Genomic DNA, 19,241 nt, shown 5'->3' on the forward strand with positions numbered 1-19,241 from the left:
GCCTGTCTGGGCAGTGTCAGCAACAGCAGGGACAGCAGATGGCACTCTAGCTCAGGGTGCAGAGACCGTCTTTTTGGATGGCAAAAAGTCCCCAGGTTTCCTCCGGGCAGTGCAGGGCAAGTAAGTACAAGCCCGAGAAGGATAATGGAAGACGCCTACCAATTTGGCTCAAGTCGAAATTCAACCTGAAAGATGAAAGCATTTGGACCAGTCCTGTTTCCCGAGCACAGGGGTTCATTAGATCTGTTTTATTGGGAGGTAAGAAATGGTTAATAAAATGCCGCTGTGTTTCTAGGAGCGACTGGACTTCCTTCCCTTCTTTAGAGAGACAGATTTTTTGCTGTTGGTGAGGGCCCTTGAAGACTGCAGCTTAAATTCAACGGGGAAGTGGTCACTGACCTCCAGGGCCTGTAAGGAGAAAAGGGAGAGAATTGTGAGAATTAGGAGACACTCATTTTAGTGATGAGCAAATGTAGGCTCAGGGAGAGAAGATGTCAGGCCCAAGCCACCCGTCAGAACACACACTGGAGGGCATCATCTCTGGACCAGCTCCGCCCGGAATTTGGGCACATCTTCAAGTCACAGAATCATAGACTTTGAAACTCAAGGCCCAGTGGCCCGGTGTTGTGTTTCCCGTGGGGGGCCACACCCATCTTCCCAGGACAGTGACACATAAAGACAAGGTGGCAGGTGTACCTCCTCGTCAGTCAACTCGTAAGCTTTCTGGAAATCAAAGGTTCTGTTTGATTTGGGAACAACAGAGCTGACGATCTCTTGTCCTCTAAGCACGATCCTGGAGACGGGGAGGGAAGACAGACTCGTTAGTCCAGCCTATTGACTTCCCGGAGCAAAGCAAGCTTCCTGTTGGACATCTGGAATGGACTGAGCAGCCTGGTCCTCTCCTGAGGTGCTCAAAGTCCAGGCCTGGCTTTGTGACCCGTGGGACAGTGCCTAAGATGGGGAAATGGGGCCAGTGCCTGCTGCGGCCCTGCGGGCCCCAAGACAACGTTCCCTTGCATGGGTGGGTGTCCCCAGTGGGGGAAGAGGAGATTTTATATGACACGTGGATACCACCCCACGTAGCAATGAATTGCATACTGAGAATATTGTTCCCTTTGGGATTATCATTCACTTTTCCTGATTCCATTATGGAGAAAGGTGCCAGCTTGTCTTTAATAGCCCCCTAGGCTCCCATTTTGACCAAGAGAGCAGGCAGCAGCCACTGAGCATTCTGCGGGCAGGAGAAGTCAGGCAGAGTTTAGCACTGTTTGATTTTTCACTGGGCTTATTTTCGATTTATGACAAATGATATCGTTTTCTTACCTTAGTATTATGAAGTTGCCCTTAAAAATTTATTTCAGGAAGAAATGAATGGATTTAAAGACAAGTATAAAGAAAAACCAGAGTAGAGTTATTTGCAGCAGTGACTTATGAAACGGGAATGTGGTAGTCACCCTGGGAGCATGGACTGTGATGTGTCCCAAGGGGGTGGCACAGTTGGGGTCTACACGGCCCCACCGACTGGCTGCAGCAGAAAGGGGAGGCACGCTGTCCATTCGGGGCTCTTCCCTGAGCTCTCCCTGATTCTGGCTGACTTGGTTTCCTGTGTTTGCAACCAGCACCACTGTGGGTAACTTTGCACTCAGGCCGCAACAAACTGAGCATTCAGTGGGAGATTTCTTAGAGCCATTCTTTCAGAGCCAGAGTGCCAAGAACAACGCTTAAGCCTCCCCCATTTCTGACTTCTAAGTATGGGCATGATGGGCGGCTGATCATGCTAAGCTCCCCCCGAGGCTGCTCCGTGACCCCAGCCAGCTCTTGGCATCTTCGCACCCCCACCCAGGGGAGGTGTTCAATAAATACCCAAACATAGGACGGAGACTGGCATTGTTAGGCAGAGAAATAGACATGAGCAGGGTGGAGGGGGAATGAGGCCAGTGGAGCCCACTTACACGGGACCCAAAGAGTTACCCAGATAAAACCAGAGGGCCAGAAAGGACCCGCACAGTTAATGAATTCATTAGTTGGAGTTCCAAAGGCCAAGAGTGACTTAGAAGGTCCGGATATTCCCCTGATAAAGAAAAGTCGATCAAGGGCTTCTCTGCCCTGGGTAGGGCAGGGAAATGGGACAAGGGTCATGCCATTGTAAAATCTATGTAGCCTGCAGAAGAGGCCCAGCTTATTCTTTAACTTAATCTATTGATCTAATCTGTTCTTCCTCTTTTTCCTTCTTCCTCTTCTTCCCGCCCCTCAATCAAGTAACTTTATAACCAAGACAGGCGACAGACCTTCAAAGTGTAAGTGGGCCTATGTGGACAAAGAATGCTGAAGTCTGAATCAGTACAGTCGCCTACATGACCCTATTCTTAAGACAAAACTTCAAAGGAATTATAAATCACCTGTACACATCATGCCTTATGCTGACCCTGACCTAAAAAGCCCTGTAAAACCCCAGACCCTAAAGCCTCAGGGGCGCCTCCTCTGTGAGGTTGCCGCGCTTGCCTTTCTTGGAGTGTGTCACCCTCTCTGTTCTACTCCAGATAAGCAGGGAGGGGCCACTGAGAGCTCTCCCTTGAGCCTGCAAGTTCCCATCGCCTGGGTGACCCGACACGACTGCAGCTGTGCAATCATGCTCTTTAGTAGCCTGCCTGAAAATTTCCTTTCTTTGCCTTTGGGAAGTTCTCAGAACATAATCTCACTCCATCCAGCGCTCTGAGGCTCCCCCAAATCCTGGGGTAATAGGGACTTAGTTCCCATGCTGTGCAGATTCAAGCGGACACTGGACGCCAGGTGACCCTGGCTTCAGGAGTTGGCAAGGGATCTGCCTAATGCCGTGCGGGAATTCAATGAGCTTCCCCTTCCTCTCCTTTGCCTTCCTCTCTGCTTTATTCAGGTAAACCTGCCTTTGTCTCCCGTGGCTCTGGCCTGTTCCTCCCTTGGAGTGCATTCAAATAAAACTTTCACTGGGCTTCACTACACTGCCTCTGCCCTGCAATTCTGTGTTGGGGTGGGGACCAGAACCAAGGAGAATAAACTCAACCCCCAGCAGAATTGAGACCATTTCATCTTATTCCTTTCCAAATATTTATATTCCTTTTTAAAACCTGTAAAAGAGGCATGCTGTTTTGGGAAAACACAGAAAATGCAGAGCAGCAAAATAAGAAATGAATCTTTAAAAAATCTCACGTAACCTTCCCATCCTTTGGCATACACGTGTGTAAAACCAGGGTTTCTGAGTAAACACCTTTTTGAACCTGTTCCCGACCCTACCTAATCTATTGTGAACATCTTTCCCTGTCACTCACTGTTCTTCTGCTTCATCATTTTCAGTCCCTTCCCTCTTGTTTGCCAGGGAGAAGAATGGGGCCGCAGAAGGGACTTGGCCTGCCCAAGGCCACACAGCGGGCCTGGCGAGTGGGCGAGGGATCATCTCCGCCTGGCGTTGTTGGCAGCCGCTCAGATGGGAGCCGGGGGGCAGGCACCTGGGAGCTCCCTCTCCTGTGACTCCTCGCCTTGATTCTGCCTTCCCCTAGGCCAGGGCTAGTTCCACTTCTGAGAGCTGGAGCCTTAACATCTGCAAACGACACATCAGCCCTGAAAGTTCCAAGAGGAACAAGGGAGGTAGGTCATGGGATGGAAATGAAAGCCAGACTTCAAAACTAGAGAAGTGAGAACTTCTGGCCGATGGCCATCTCGGGCTTCTCAGCAGCAGGCTGAGTTTTGAGAATGGCCGCCCCCTGTGGGAGCCAGGCTGCTGAGGTCTCTGCTCTGCGGTCTCTGCTGTGGATGGGAGGACCATGAACCTTCAACGCACTTCAGGGGCCCCCCACTACCTCCCTCTCCATTTAAGGAGCAAAGGTGAAAGCTGATGGAAAATCCCCAGTGAGACTTTACAAACACAAGACAATGCTGTTATTTAAATGCATGTATTTGCATTTAGGAATGTGTAGCAAAAGCTTTAGAAGTGTAAATATCCTTGCACTAACTGGTCTCCGCTTTAGAGTTTTGCCCTGAGGAAATCCTAAGTACTTACACAAAGTGCCTATAAAGAATGTTCATTTCAGCAGTGCTTTTAATAGCAAACCCGTGTTAATATAATGCTCAGTGATAGGGGATTGAGTAAATAAATAGTGGTATGTCTTTGTAATGGAATAATTAATAGCCAGTGGATATATAGGGCACTTGCCATATGCCAGGCACTGTGTTAGAAGGTTTACCTATGTTACTTCACTTAAGCCTCATCATATCTCCACGAATAAGGCCCTACTACAATCTCCATCTCATAGGTAAGGAAACAAAGGCACAGAGTGTTTAAGTCTGTTGGTCACAGACACATTAAGTGTAGAGTCAGAATTTGAACCCAGGCCTGTCTTACCCCCAAAGCATGTCCTTGTCACTGCTAAGCTGCAGTGCTCAGGTACCACGCAGGCTTGCAGTGTGTACACCGCACAAAGTACATGGTGGAGGGGCCTGAGGTCCAGTTGACTCGGCTCTCCAAGCCAAGTGCTCGGGGAGGAGGGCTTTTCTAATGCAAACCAAGCCCTCTACGGGCCAGCAGCAGGCAGGCAGATGCCCCTTACCTGTCATACGCACAGTGGGTGCTCTTCTTGACTGTGGTGTCCTCTTGGTTCCCAATAAGCCAAACAAACCTGGGGTCAGTCCTCAGGCGGATGGTGCTCCAGGCCTTCTTGCGGACATAACTGCAGCCAGCATTGAAGTCACCCATAAAAATGAAATTCTGAAAGACGTGATTTAGAGCCATCACCTGGTGGGCATTAATGCCAAATGCTTTTGCCCAGAACTGCTAGTAATGAATCCACCTCCCATGCCCATAAACAGTGAGTTCTGTTGCGGGCGAAATTGTGCGGCCCCCACCCTCCCACCTCCACATATTCATATGTTGGAGCCCTGACGTGCAGTACTTTAGATTGTGGCTACGTTTGGAAAGAGGGCCTTTAAAGAGGTAACTAGGTAAAATGAGTTATGTGGGTGGGTCCTAACCCAATATGGGTGAGTCCTCACAAACAGAGATTAGGACGCTGAGCGCCGGGGGAAGACAGAGGAGAGCCCTCAGGAGAAGCCGAGCCTGCAGACACCTTGCACCCCGACATCTAGCTTCCGGAACTGTGAATATATACATTTCCGAGGTTTAAGCAGCTCAGTCTTCAGTACTTTGTTATATCGCAGCCCTAACAAACTAACACAGGGTCTTAAGTTCTTTTTGCTTTTTAAAAGAAGAGGCTGCAGTTTAAAACTGAGTCACAGTTTTGGTGGGTATTTTTGACAGGCGAGTGTGTGCAAGGCAAGATATTCTTAATGGGATGCTTGCGGAGGCCCCCCTTCTGTTCCTAGTCACAGGTCTCTACAATCCAGCCTGTGGGGCCAGGTGGGGATAAAAGAAACCAGCTCATTTGTCCCCTCCCATGTTCTGTCTCTGGCTCAAACGACCCCAGGATTAGACATATGAATGAATCAACGGCTTTTGTTTCCAGCCAGGAAAAAAATGAATGTGGGTGGCGTGTTTGACAGCCTCAGCGCCAAGCTTTCTCTGCTATTGCCTTGCAGTTGGGAACTTACTTAGGTGCCCATTCTGGCTCCTGAGGAAGTGGGAAGAGCCTTACAGGAGGGATGGTAGGGTGAGCTGCCCACCCCTGCCCCCAGCTCGCACACAGATCCCCTCTGTCTTGGAAGTGGACTTCCTTGCGGGGTTTTTGGAACAGAATTTTTATTTTCTTCAATCCAGAGGAAGTGTCAGAGTTCCTTGTTTGTGCTGACTTAGAAAAATAATTCGTTTTGGCCTTGGAGATCATGGTTTTCCCTGAGATTGATGGACACAGTTGAGGACAGGATGCCACCCTTAACCGGAGTGACCACTAGCTTCCGTTCAGACAGGCAGGATTTGCTGCGCATTCACTATGTGCTGGGTCCCGCATTATGTGTTCTATAAATTTTAACTTAAATCTCACAATGAGCACTGGGAAGTAGAAGGGACCTTTAGCCCCCGTGGGAACTGGACAGAGGGATAATGTGACCTGGGTGAACAGGGTGGTGTCCCTGTTTTCCAGGTGAGGAAATACCGAAGGCCAAGAGGCTGGAGGATGTAGTCCCCTTCTGTGAGAATGGCACCCCTAGTTTCTCTGGGAACCATTTCCCTCCTCCATCTTAGTCCATGAGGTTGGAGTGCCCATGATACAGATTTAGCCAATCAACCCCTGATCAGAGCGATTGGTTCAGGGATGGACATGTGACCCACCAGAGCCAATGAGACTCAGTCCCAGGGTGGTGGCTGCCTTGTGGGACAGGAAGTTAGTCAGTGGGTCTGAAAGCAGGTGGCAGTGCTCTTACCATCCCAGGAGGTAAGGGCGGTGGGGGGTGGCGGTGTGGGGAGCCGGCCTGAGGATGAGCCCACCCAGAGGGAAGGAGGACCCAGAGATGGAAAGGTGTGAGACAAGTCCTGATTGATGACCATGTCTCACCCTGGATCCAGCTATGCCTGAATGCTCCTGGACATTTTGGTTACACGAACCAATAAATTGCTCCCCCTTTTCATGAGCCAGTTTGGGATTCTGTCACTTGCAACTGAAAGACCCCTGACCTCTCTGTGTGTCACTGCTCTCTGCTGCAAAGAGAATGACCAAAGTCCTTAGCTCGGGAGGTTACTGGGAGGATGCAATACACTTGTCCACCTCTAGCCTAAGCATGGTGCCTGGCTGAATCTGCCCCTCAGTGGGTTTGGCAGCGTTCTTAGTGGAGCAGTGTGTGAATCCCCCAGACCCACTCAGACGGCAGCCAGGCAGCTCAGCAAGAATATTTAGGGCTGAGGAAAGGCCTGCCTGAGGTTCTAAAGTGGTGCTTGTCCGCATAAGACCTGCCCCCTCCCCCTTGCAAGGAGTCAACTCCTCCCTCTCAAGGGTCAGGTTCTGCCCCAACGAGATGGGAATTCAGCAGACACAGAGCGTCCTCACCTCCGCCCCCCAGCGGCGTTTCACATCCATGTAGACATCAGCCAACTCATCAATCTCTTTAACGGATGTCTCGGGGGTGGTGTGCAGGGGCACAATCACGAAGTCCTTGACCACTGAGGAACAGGAAAGAGAAGAGGTCACATCCTTCTCCTGTCAAGGTTCATGAACGTTACTTGAGGGAAACAAGCTGTCCTCCCCGGAAGGCCCAGACTGTGTCATCTGGGTCCCCCCACTTCAGAGGGTCCAGCCAGCAGCTGAGATTTGAATGTTCTTAGGATCAATAGGCTGCTATTTTCAGTGCACAAAAGCCTCTTTTCTCCCATTCCTTGTCCTTCATGGCGAAGAGAAAGCTGGTAGACAGTGTTCCTTGCTGGCCTTGTGGGTGTTTTTATTTTCTCATATTTTTTGGAAACACAGAACAGAACAAAACCCTGCATTTTCTATTTTTCAAAAATAAGCGTGTTCTAAGGGAAAACATTTTTTTCTGATTTAAAAAATGGAGCCTCGTCAGTTTGTGCTCTTTTTCATAGTCAGAAAAAAAGTCCCCAGAAGTTATTTGAAAAGGCAAGTGGTCCTTTGTGGAGTCTCCCCGCCAGGAGGGATGGACAGCCTGGTGGAGGGAACGTGGGCGAGCCAGGTGTTGTCAGTCCCTCCTCCGGGCTTTCCCGCCTTCTGTGACCGTCCCACCCCAGGGCAGCAGGCGGGAAGGAGGGAAAGGCGAGAAGCTGGCAAGCAAGACAAACGGGGTGAGCAGTTCACAAAGGCTGAGCACTCAGGTGGGGTTCGGGGGACTCTCCCAACGCTGCCTGGTCAGCCAAAGGCGAGTCGTGTGTGTGACGAGGGCGATGGCTGTGCCTGCTTCCTGAAGGACATTTCTTGCTGTCCCCAGCACCACCCCCTTCTCTTCTTCTACTGGGAATTTCCCTATCATTCTCTTATGTTTGTTTCCCTGAAGTATCTGCCCCCGAGCTGATGAACACGGGGGCAGAATTAGTTAACCTCATAGCTGAGGATGTGCCTATTTGCGTAGTATAATATAGGCATACATAAGCTCTGCATATGTTTATTTTGTCATTAGCTGTCTCCCCTACTATGACGTCACTTCACAAGGGCAGGCAACTTGTCTGTCTAGTCCAGAGCCTGGAACAGAGCCTGGGATGTAGTAGGTGCTGAGAAAATACTTGATTCTGCACAGCTCCAATCTGCAAACCAAATTCATTCTTGACTTTCCACTTAGTGTCTCAAGAAAGATGGGCTCTCAAGATTGTGACTTGTGTTGCAACCCTGGCTCATTCATTTCAATAGATGCTGGGGGGCCTTGGACAAGTAAAGCCACCTTTTTGAACCTCAATTTCCTGTAAAGTGGAGATAATCCTAGTGCCTACCTTGGAGGGTGTTACAGGGGTCACAGGACCTACTAATCAGGGACCAATAATTGTTAGTGGCTAAGACAGGTACCATTGTTAGAATCCAAGGTGCAACCTTTAGGATTTCCCCTCTACATCCAGTCAGTGGAGGAGATGGCTGTGTGGTTACTAGAGGGAGACGGAGACTCGAGGTAGGGGGTTTCACTTTGCTGGCCATCACTAGCATCTGTTTTTTTAATGAAGGAATAGTTGTACTTGATTGGGACTGAGGAATTGGAGTAAATAATTTCCATCAGCCTAAATGCTCCAAAGAGAGTGGAGTTCTTGTTCCAGGCTGAGGAGGTCCTAAGTCATAGCATTCTGAGAAGCCAGCCTGCGTCCTTTACATTCGAGTATTAGAAGTTCTTAACAGCCATCTCAAGCCCAAGGCCTCCCTGAAGATGTTGCATAAAGCCTGGGGCTGCAGCTCACCCTTGGGGCCGCTGCCCATTCATGAGATTGCAGGGGAGCTTCTGGGTAAGAGGGGCCTGTGGGTCTCACCAGTGTGGGGTGACTGGAACCAAACCACAAATGGTTCCCTGGAAAATACATCCGCATCTCCAGCCTGGTAGTCATGGTAGATGTAGCTTTTCTTCACAGACACTAGCTTTTCCCTATGAGAGAAAAACAAGCCCTCCTGCTGAGTCTTTCAAAAAGCAGAGACTAGGAGCCCAGGGCTTCTTTAACTTCCCAAGCAGACTCAAACACTGGAAGGGTTCTTTTGCATGAGAACGGGGCTCAGTCCGCTCTGCTCAATGGCCAAGGGCCTTTGGAAGCTGAAGATCTGAGCAGTACTGATTATCTGGGGCACCCACAAGTCAATGTTCAAACTTAAACGACTAGCAGAGAAAAGATGAGACTATGAAGTTCTGGAGTCAGCTGTGCTGGGCAACTAAGGTTTCCGTCCCTGGGCCAGGACTTGACTACGAAGCATACAGAACTCCTGACCCTCCTTGACCAGGTGGCCACTGAGTCAACCAACAAATTGGGTATTAGGAAGCTGCTCTTGTTTTCTAGGTTGAAGAGTTAATACTTTGCATCAGCCCCAATTTCGACAGCAATTATTCTGATCTTCCTCGAGATCAAATTTTGCTTAGAGATCAAACTTTGGTTTTGAAGAAAGGATAAGCATTTTGATTCAATTCACAGTCACTTATAAGTGAACCATGTTCTAGGAAGCCTAAATTATACTTACTTGTAGAAAAAGGCATACTGTTCTTTATATGTGTTTCTTCCGAGCCGAGGGCTATTCACATAGTTGTATGTTATGCTTCTTCTTGACTTTCTGGAAAACAAAGAGTTTACATTGTGTCTTAGAGAGTAAACATTCCGCCATTGCCTAGGGTCCCTTCTCTCCAATCTGTCTCCAGATATCCAGTGACCTCATGTAGAAGGACAACCATTCATCATAACCTTTGAGTCTAATGAGAGGGACCGCCATTGACTAAGGATGTGACATTTGCTGGAAATAATCTTTCAGCCATTGTTTCTTGTCTTTATAAGGTGGTTACTATTGTTACCCCTTTTTTTATACTTTGAAGTGCAAAGCTGGGATTTGAACTCAGATCCTACCTCATCCCCAAATCTACCATCCACAGATCCTTGGCCTGCACCTGTAGGAGACCACTGAGACTGTAGAAGATTCAGCCCAGAATCGGCCCCAGATCCCACTCTGGCCCCTGCCTGGGGTTGCACCTCACACTGCCGGGTGGAGCACACTTTTGCAGGCCACTCTGTCCATGTGCCGCTCCTGAGCATCTAGCCTAGGCAGGATTCCTAGTAACACTTTTCTTGGACATCCACTCCTGCTCTGAGAACCTCCAAGCGTTTTCTCACAAGTGCTGCAACTATGCTTTCAAATCAGCTGTTGTTTATGTCCTGGGAGCTGTGGATACAGCCAAGCATTCCCATTAACTCTACCCAGACCGACACTGGGGAAGCTTGAGTCTCAGTGTATTTGCCAAACCTGATGATACTGCACCCTGGGCAGAGCCCACTGAAGATCTATGGCACATCAAAGCTGTGGCGTATTCTCAGGTTCAAAAAAGCAGAAGGGGTCTTTAGTAGACAACTTCAACCTTACAGAAATTCCTGGGACCCTAGATACATATTCTAAGGCAGATCTGGGGCCCCAGGCGTGTGGACACTGGATTCTGCTGGCCTCCCAGTTTGGGAAGGCTGGTCCTGTTTGAATCCAGCCTGCCAAGCCCCGGGCTGGCAAGCTGGTAGCGTGACTCAGCTGTGAGATGACTAAGGCACCTCCTGGCTTACAGGGGATGAGCGGACAAACAGGCCTGGCTCCGCCTGCAGTGGCGCAGTCCGGAAAGGGCGGGGAGACTGATTCAGACCAACTCGGGGGAGGGGCCTGGAGTCCCCCCATCCCCTAAATCCCCCACACTTCTGAAACCTGACCAGAGCAACTCAAAGGCAGGCTGAGGGGCTCAGAACACAGCACTGGACTTGGAGTCAGACAGAACCCAGGTTCAAAGGGAAGCTTGGCCATGAATGGCTGGGTGGCCTGGGGCACGTTCCACCTGTCTGTGGCTCAGTTCCCTCACTATGAGGAAGGCAATAGTAGTACCTACCCCACAGGGTGTGGAATAAATGAAATAGTGCATGTAAATTGATTAAAGATATCTGGCATGTAGCTAGAGTATCGATGGTAATTGTTACGTGTGGCCCTCGCATGTGGCCCTTGGGACCGTCACGCGCCATTAGAATCCCCTTCCTTGTACAAGTAATAGACAAATCCAGCATTTAGTGCTCACGTCTACATGCCAGGCACAGCTCAGCCACCACTTACATGCCTGATTTCCTTATCACCATCTCCCAGGAAAATGGGTTCTGTTATTAACCCCATTTTATAGACAGAGAAAATGAGATACAAAGAGGCTGAGTAACTTTGCCCAAGGTGATGGCAGAGCCAGGACCCAAACCCGAGTGGTCCGAGGCAAGTGCATCCCCTCCCCCGTGCTGTCCTCCGTCTTCCTCTGTCAGAGGTCAGCTCCAGAACCGGAGACCTGCTGGGATGAAAGAGGAGACGCTGGGCACCCCTCTGTATTTTCAGATGAGAAACAGAAGCCCAGAGGCGGTACAGCCCTTTGCATGGAGGAGGGCATCGAAAGCCGGTCATCCCAAGCCTAAGGAGGCTGGCTTGACCATTCATTTCTTTAAAAAAAAAAAAGTGAGTTTTTCCTCATTATAAAAGTATCATAATGGCCAGATGTACCATTTGTTCAATCTGGATGGTGGGTAACATGGCTGTTTATTATCATTTTCTCTGTGCTTTTGAGTATGTTTAAAATATTGCACAAGAAAAAGGAAGGAAAGTAATATCCTCATTTTAGAAAATGTGGAAAATACAGAAAATATGTAGAAGAAATCACATGTGAGCTCCTTGTCATTAGTACTCTGAGATGGCCACTGACAACAGTCTGGTTCACTGCTTTTGACTCTTTTATATGTTTTTTGTTTTGTTTTGTTTTTTCATGCAATTGAGCTACTTGCTACAAATTATTGTGTACTCTATTTTGTTCAATCTTATCATGTGTCTACAAAAGAAACATTCTATCAGAAGTTTGAAAGAATTAGGGCACATGAGAATAGCTTAGGAAGCTTATTAAGATGAAAATTCCCCCTCACAGACATTCTCATTCAATAGACCAAAGCTCTTGATTATGTAGTTTTTACTCATTTAGGGTAAATGGGGTGGATACGTCTGCTGATTACTCTTTGAAAAAGGATGTAAATCATAAATATAAACTAGTGTTATTTAAAACTATTCGAGGACATTATTTTGTTGTCTTAAAAAAATTTCTAAGTTACAGAATCAACTCAGACTTTTTGTAAAATACTCAAAAGTATATAAAATAAAAGGCAAACGATCCCCTCCTTCACTGACCCCATCCACAGTGGTCCTCCGATCAGGCTCCCCCCAAAGTAACCTCTATTAACAGTGTGGAGTACATCCTTCCAGTCTTCTACACCCAGGCACACTCAAACACACTTTTATTCACGTATGATGTGATGTGATTGCGAAAATGGGTTACTCTACCTAGAATTCTGAACTTGCTTTTTTCCTATATATTCCAGCCATCTTTCCATGTGGGAATATTTAGCTCTAACCTGTCCTATAGTAAACGTGATTTTTGATGGCTATGTAAAATTCCAGCCTGTGGCGCATCATAGTTTCATATGTGCACTCAATGTTTTCTTAATAACAGTACTTCCCAGATCAGCTTCTATTCTGTTTTTAATTTCTTTCTTTCTGACTCCTCATCTGCTTCCTCTGTTTTGCTTTATCATATTAAAACTAGCCACTTGGAAGTTCTCAGGACTTTGGCTAATGGGTTGGAAGCCTGGGCAGTGCGTGTTGGCCGCTTGACCTGGGGTCAGAGCGCGGGCTGGCTCTCACCCTAGTTTCAGTTCCCAGAGGCGTCTTAGGTGCCCTTTCACTGGACCGTAAGCCCGCAGAGGGTCCAGCCCCGCCCCCCGCCCCCCACCATCTTTACCCATTCAGCCTTTCCTTCAGCATGGGACAGATCATGTCATTGCTGTCCTTAATTTCCATCAGGAGTATGACGTCACAGCGTTTGATGACCTGCAAAGAGAGAATTCCCACGTTTGAGGCCGTTTACTATGGATACTAAAACCTTTTTTATTTACTATGTTTAAATGATCAAATCTGATGCTTTGCTAAATTAATTAACCTCTACCCTGAAATAAAAGACGGCCTTCCTGAGGTAAGTACTATTATTATGTCCATTTTAAAGAAAGGGGCCTGATGCTCCACGAAAGCCAAGTAAATCACCCAAAGTCACCCAGCGAGAAAGCAGCCGGGACGGAGTGTGAGCCTAGGCAGTCTGAGTCCAGAGCCCACGGTCACGCCCCCACGCGCCCTACCTCTTGGTTTTGCTTCAATAATTACAGGAATAATAATAAATATTCATTAAGCTCTTAGTAGTGAGAAATAATGCTGCAGAAACAAAGAGGTGTAATTATAATAATAGTAATTTTAAGGGCTAATGTTTATTGAATGTGAGCTTCTTTTGAGCCTCTCTGTGAGATAACTATGATTATTGGCCTATAGAACATAGGAGGAAACCAGCTCAGAGAGACGGAATGACTAGTTTGGAGTCACACAGCCAGGATGGGTGGTAGAGCCGGGATTTGATTTTGGGTCTTTGTGACGGCAAGGCTACCATGTTCAACTGTTCAAATACAGTCACTGAGAGCATCCTAGTCCAGTGAGAGAGACAAATAGAAACAACTAGCTATAATGAGAGGCTAATGAAATCTGTGCTAAATGAAAGTCATGCGCTGTGGGTGTATTGAGGAATCATGAATTATTTCTGCCCAGAGGATCAGGGAAGGCTCCAAGGAGGAGGTGGCATTTGAAGAGGCCCTGAAGGGAAGAAGGTGCGCAGTGGGGTGGGCAAAGAATGCAGGAGAGGCTGCTGGGTGAGCAGTAACCTTGAGACCAGGGTGCAGACCGAGACCACGCCCCTTGGAGACCACAGGGACCTTTCTGTGTTTGGGCTCCTGGTGATTCGTTGGTCAAGGACAGGGCATCCCCAAGGCTAATTTTGTCCTCTTCTACAGCCCCCACAGACCTGGAGCTGGAAGACTTTGCCACTTCAGGGTGGTGGGGGTTGACGATGCACCTGTGGAGTGACCGAGGAGTAAGACTGTGTCCGAGACTGGATCCTTCCATCAGCAGGCCTGAAACCGATGGCATCAGCCTTGCAGGGCTCCCCAGAGGGGCTGAGTGCTGATTTAGCCACTTGCCACTGTCAGATCTTTCTGGAAGGCTCTTTAGGGTATGTACCAAAAGTCTTAAAAAATACAGTTTTCCTACTTTGGGGAATATCTTCCTTTGTAATAAAGTATCTACTACTTCACTGCACCTCAGTTTCCTTATCTATGAATTGGACGGATGAGAGTCATTTTCTCCCACGGTTGCTGGAAGGTTAAATGGGTCCATAGGGCACTGTCAGCCGGGAAGGCAGCACACAACAAATCATTATTATTACTTGTACAGATCAAAGAGGAAGATGCATTGCAACAAAATCACTGGAAACCACCTGAGCATCCCCAAACAGGAAAGCTTTAAATGAGATATGCTGCAAACATAGCATATGGCACTATACAGCATTGAAAGCCATATTTTAAAAGAGTATTAACAACAATATGAAAATCTTCTCATGTAATGTAAAAAACAAAACTGATAATTTAGGGTGGTTTCCATGCTGCAAAACAGATGTAGATTAATGTTTTGGGGGTTTTTTTGGACATAGAAAAATGTCCATAACAAAGTTACCCAACAGCTGTTATCTTTAAGTGATAGGATAATGGGGGATTTTCTTCTTTTTCTTTTTATGTTTCTACATTTTTTAAATAGTCCATGATGACTATTTTTAATTTAATAAAATTAATTTAAAAAATAGAAACAATTTTAAAATATATCTTTATAGTTTAAAAAAAGTAAAGTTTCATTTTAAAAAAGAAAATACTTGAGGAAGGAATTTGGGGGAATGGGTTGATGGCCAGTATTTATTGAGACATGACAGGTGAGATTCTAAATTGTTTAACGGAAGTTAAATGAGTTGTCTTATTTAAAGCCCAATACAGTGCCTGGCACACAGTGAGGGCTTTCTAAGTGACAGCTCTTATCATCGACTTGTTGCATTTTCATGATCACCCTGCAGTGCAGGTCCTCTTGTCATCCCCATTGTACAGCTGGGGACTCTGAGGCTCAGTGCGCTGTGTAACCTGAACATGGGGTGAATATGGGTAAGGAGATTTCTGCTACGGAACCCCTCCTGCCCCCTCACTCAACAACCAAGGAAATCACCATGTCCCTGTGATTGCTCCCCCTCTATGATGAGCTCCTTTTTTGAATGCGAACTATCAGGGCAGGGCAAATATGGGCCAGGGGTCCAGGTTCCCTTTCCTGAGCAAAAGCGTCGAACCTCCAGACGTCCTGTTTCCAGCCCCTTTGCCCACGTAACAGACACTCCTGAGCCCCACGTCTCCACCAGCTACTGATTTCCACTTCCCGTGGGCAGTTTCTCTGCACCTCTGGGAGTATTTCCCTTACACTGGAGTCTACACTGCAATGAATAGTGGCTCAAAATCCCATTACCAGAATTCTCCTGGGGATGAAACCTGTAACTTTAGCTGGTTGGCCTTCATCCATCATTGGGGGGTTGAGTTTCTTCTCCTCTGTTCTTGTCTCCGCAGCAACAAAGAGTCAAAGGGCAGAGACGCAGTAGTGAAGTGGGGCACAGGTTTGATTTGAGGGCACACCGAGGGAGGAATGGCAGAGTCAAGGTAGACAAAGGCGGGTCTATGTGAATGCAGCGGCGGGGGAACTCGCTGATGGGAGCTTGCAGGCCCAAATCGGAGCTCTCAGTAGCCCCTCCCTACCTGTCTGACGTAGGGCAGGCAGAGTGAAGACCTGTGTCTAAAGTCTGAAGAATAGAATGAAACAGCAAAGTGACCCACCACTGCAAGAGACAAAATGTATTAAGTTGAGCAATAAGAAGTCTTTTAAAAATACACACTCCAAGAAAGGGGAGTGCGGGCAACCTCAGAGAGGAGGTGCCCTCAAAAGCTGGGATTCTGTCTGTTAAGGATTTTTCAAGAATGCAATAAAGGTAAAGGGTCAGGGGGCATAGGCTTGTCAGGCATCTCATGATGTCTATCTCTGGTGAGAGACAATATGTTATTAGCCCTAGTCCATCCTCCAGATAATTCTGTAGGACAAGCTTCCTGTTCTCCAAGATAGTGGCCACCCTCAAGCACTGGGAACATATCAGTTAGGACTGCTTGCCCTGCCCTAACGTGGGTCCTTTCTGTTCCTACTATGCTGTTCAGATCTCGACACTTTTAGGAAAATTAGTCATGATGCTTGTTTCATGTCTCTGCTCTGTCTCACCCATCTCCAGGTCAGCCCCGGTTCAGAGCACGCGGAATGAGTTCACACTGCAAAGGTCAGGAGCTCTGTGAGTGCCTTCTGGCTCTCTGCCTTTACCTGTTTAACTCCCTGAGTTCTTGGTAGGCCCCACCCTCTTCATCCCGCTCATGTCTGTCTTTCTGCCTAGCACATCCATCCATCCTACCCATCTCTTTACCAGGGGCCTGCTGCGTGCTAGACAACATACTAGGCCATGCTTTATCGCAGCTACAAATATCTTCTAGTATTTAAATCTTTATAGCATTGTAAGAAAAATGGGAATACATTTCCTACTCAGTCCTTTGAAAATAATTTTATTAAAATTTTCTAATTATAAAGATACTATTGCTTATTGGAGAAAATTTGGAAAATGCAGAAAACAGTGATGACCTCTAACTCCACCACTCAGACACTTTCCATATGATTTCTATACTTACATATACTGACAAAATTGGCATCAAAAGGATTGTGGTTGTAAGTATGGGCTTTGTCAAATGGTCTTGGATTCATGTTTTGACTCAATTGCTTACTAGTTGTGTGACCTTGAGCAAGTCACTCAAGCTCCTTGCATCCCCAGATTCCTAGGAAGACAGCCCTGTCACAGGGTTGTCATAGGGATTAAATGACATGATGGATGTAGAATGCTCAGCCCAGTCCCTGGCATGGAACAGATGCCCAGCAAACAGTGGCAATATTTATCATGCAGTTTGAATTGTTTTTTTTCTCGCCTGGCATTATCTCACCTTGTGAGCCATTAAACACTCAGTTGTCAAACCCATTACTGATATGTTTTCCCTGCCCCGATTTCAGACCAGAGGGCCTGGTAAAATATATCTTCCCCAGCTTCATGTCCTCCTCGGACAGGGCTCCAAGGACGCGTGCCACTGGAAGGCCCTCCCAGACCTGAAACTCGGTGGGATGTACCTGATTGTGTTCACAGGGGCTCTGCATGCCGAATGACAACAGTGGCAGCTCTGCGACTGCCTGCCTGGCCACAAGCTCTGCTGGGGGCCTTGACCTCTCCTACAGGTTAAGTCCCACTTTACTGAAAGGCCAGAGGCTCGGTGAGGAGGGACTTCCCAGGCTTGCTCATCCTGTTGCCGGGTGGGATTTGAACACAGGGCTGTTACCTTCCCATCACACCAGGGTGCCTCGGGGTTTTCTAAGGTAATAACACCCAGTCAGAGCCCTGGGAAAGCTTTCAGTTCCCAGCATGAAAAATAAATTAACCCATAGGATGAAGAGAGTCAACTGACCCCAGAGAAATGTGAGCATTGGTCATATTACCCAGGAAAGTCTTTTCTAAGTGGAGAGAAAGATAGATCTGGGAGCTGGGGTAAAGTTGTTGGGGAGAAGGGAAGGAGGAAGGGATGGGGAGCAGGAAAGAGAGAAGGGGAGACAGAAAGAGGAAGGAAGGAAAGAAAGCAAAATCTGTGTTGTTGGTTAAAAGGCCAGATTTGGCTGGTCTCCCGGCTCCCCTCACCCCTGATTGCACGAGGTTACTTCACCTTCCGTTTATCAACATCCCTTCATGGAGATAATCTTCCTTAAGGGAAGGTGGGATGGTAGTACACCATATAGAATATAGCCAATAATGTTGTTATATCTTGGTGTGGTGATGAGGAACTAACTACACTTACAATGCCGAGCATCCAGTTAGTAGTGTATATAATTATCAAGTCACTATATTGTACATCTGAAACTGATATAATATTGTGTATCAACTCTATACCAATTAAAAGAAAATGGGTGAGTAATCATGTACTTGCAGAGCCTGATGCAGGCATTCAGTAAGAGACAGTAAGAGCTAAAGCCATAGCCTGCCTTTACCTGAAGCTTCCTAAGGGCCAGATGCTGTTTCTGGAGTTTTCCATTTAGCCATTCTCATATCCCCCACTAAAGGGTAGTACGTTATTCATTAGTCCCATATTAAGATGGTGAAGTGGCCATTGGAATTACTGCTGCCATTATTTGTTACAAAATTCCAAGGTCACTGCTACCTTCCCCCTAGGGACTAAGTTTAGTCCCATTTCTTGGGAGTCTCTTCAAGTCTGAAAGAGGGAGCGAGGACACGCGGGGTGCCCGGCCCCCCTGACAGGCATGCGTCTCACCTTTAAGATGACATCCATGGCTTTCTGGTTTTCCTTCTTGGCTTCCCCAAAGGACCTCACGTTGAAGGAGCAGATCCTCAGGGTCAGGGCACCGCTGACGCAGAGCATCAGCAGCAAGGGGCCCCGCAGAGGAGACATGCTGAGCTCCTCTGGCTTCCAGGCGTGGTGGCAGTGGACAGCGGGGTTTGGGGTGTGGGCGCACAGCTACCTCCTCAGGCTCGGCTGATCTAGAGAGCCTGCAGATAACAGGAATGACTGGATTCCTAGTTGCTATTTTCACTTCTCTGAGGAACTGAAGATCGTGTGTTTCATTCCCCAAGGAAATGGGCCGGTCTCAGGAGCCCCTGTGTTTGTCGCTCTGGTAAGGAAATCGACCTCCTCATTTGGGCCGTATCCTCTGCAAATCACTCACACCCCAAGTGGGAGCCAGCTGGGACATCTGCTCATCTCTCCTGGGGTCACATGTCATGTGTTTTTTTCTGAAAAATCTATGAACTCGGAAGTGGTCCGCCCCAGAGGGCACCTGGGGTGATGGAGCCTCCTGCGTGGGGACAAGGAAGCAGGGGGCAGTGGGAAATGCTGCCGGGGTTTCTGCCATCACTGCGGTTTGGCAGCCAGCTATCCTGGACACACCCAGGCTCCAACTCTCTAACTACCCGGGTGGGTGTAATGAAGGTCAAGTCTAGTTTGAATTAGTTAATTTTTAAGGCAGTTTTACTGTGCACGATTTCCTACACCGAATCCTAGCAGTGTGTTGGCAGGGACAGCAACAGCTAGTCCACTCGCCTGGGTAACTCGCCCT

The 19,241-nt window shown here is 47.8% G+C and overlaps 1 protein-coding gene across 2 annotated transcripts; it reads right to left on the reverse strand.

Moving 5' to 3' along the window:
• Nucleotides 1-216: 216 nt before the first annotated feature.
• On the reverse strand, nucleotides 217-18,981 carry DNASE1L3 (deoxyribonuclease 1L3). 2 transcript variants are annotated; one of them, XM_073230762.1, is made up of 8 exons: nucleotides 18,440-18,970; nucleotides 12,883-12,971; nucleotides 9,567-9,656; nucleotides 8,873-8,985; nucleotides 6,966-7,078; nucleotides 4,581-4,738; nucleotides 697-793; nucleotides 217-408 (listed from the first exon to the last, which is right to left on the reverse strand). In XM_073230762.1, exons 1-8 carry the CDS (start codon nucleotides 18,575-18,577, stop codon nucleotides 292-294), a joined length of 915 nt encoding a protein of 304 aa, XP_073086863.1. In that variant the 5' UTR covers nucleotides 18,578-18,970; the 3' UTR covers nucleotides 217-291. The 2 variants fall into 2 exon arrangements, with proteins under 2 accessions (XP_073086863.1, XP_073086864.1); XM_073230763.1 differs by lacking the exon at nucleotides 697-793 and having other exon boundaries at nucleotides 18,440-18,981.
• Nucleotides 18,982-19,241: the final 260 nt, after the last annotated feature.

This window comes from Manis javanica, chromosome 3 (genome assembly GCF_040802235.1).
Source record: "Manis javanica isolate MJ-LG chromosome 3, MJ_LKY, whole genome shotgun sequence".
In the NCBI taxonomy this organism is placed as follows: domain Eukaryota; kingdom Metazoa; phylum Chordata; class Mammalia; order Pholidota; family Manidae; genus Manis; species Manis javanica.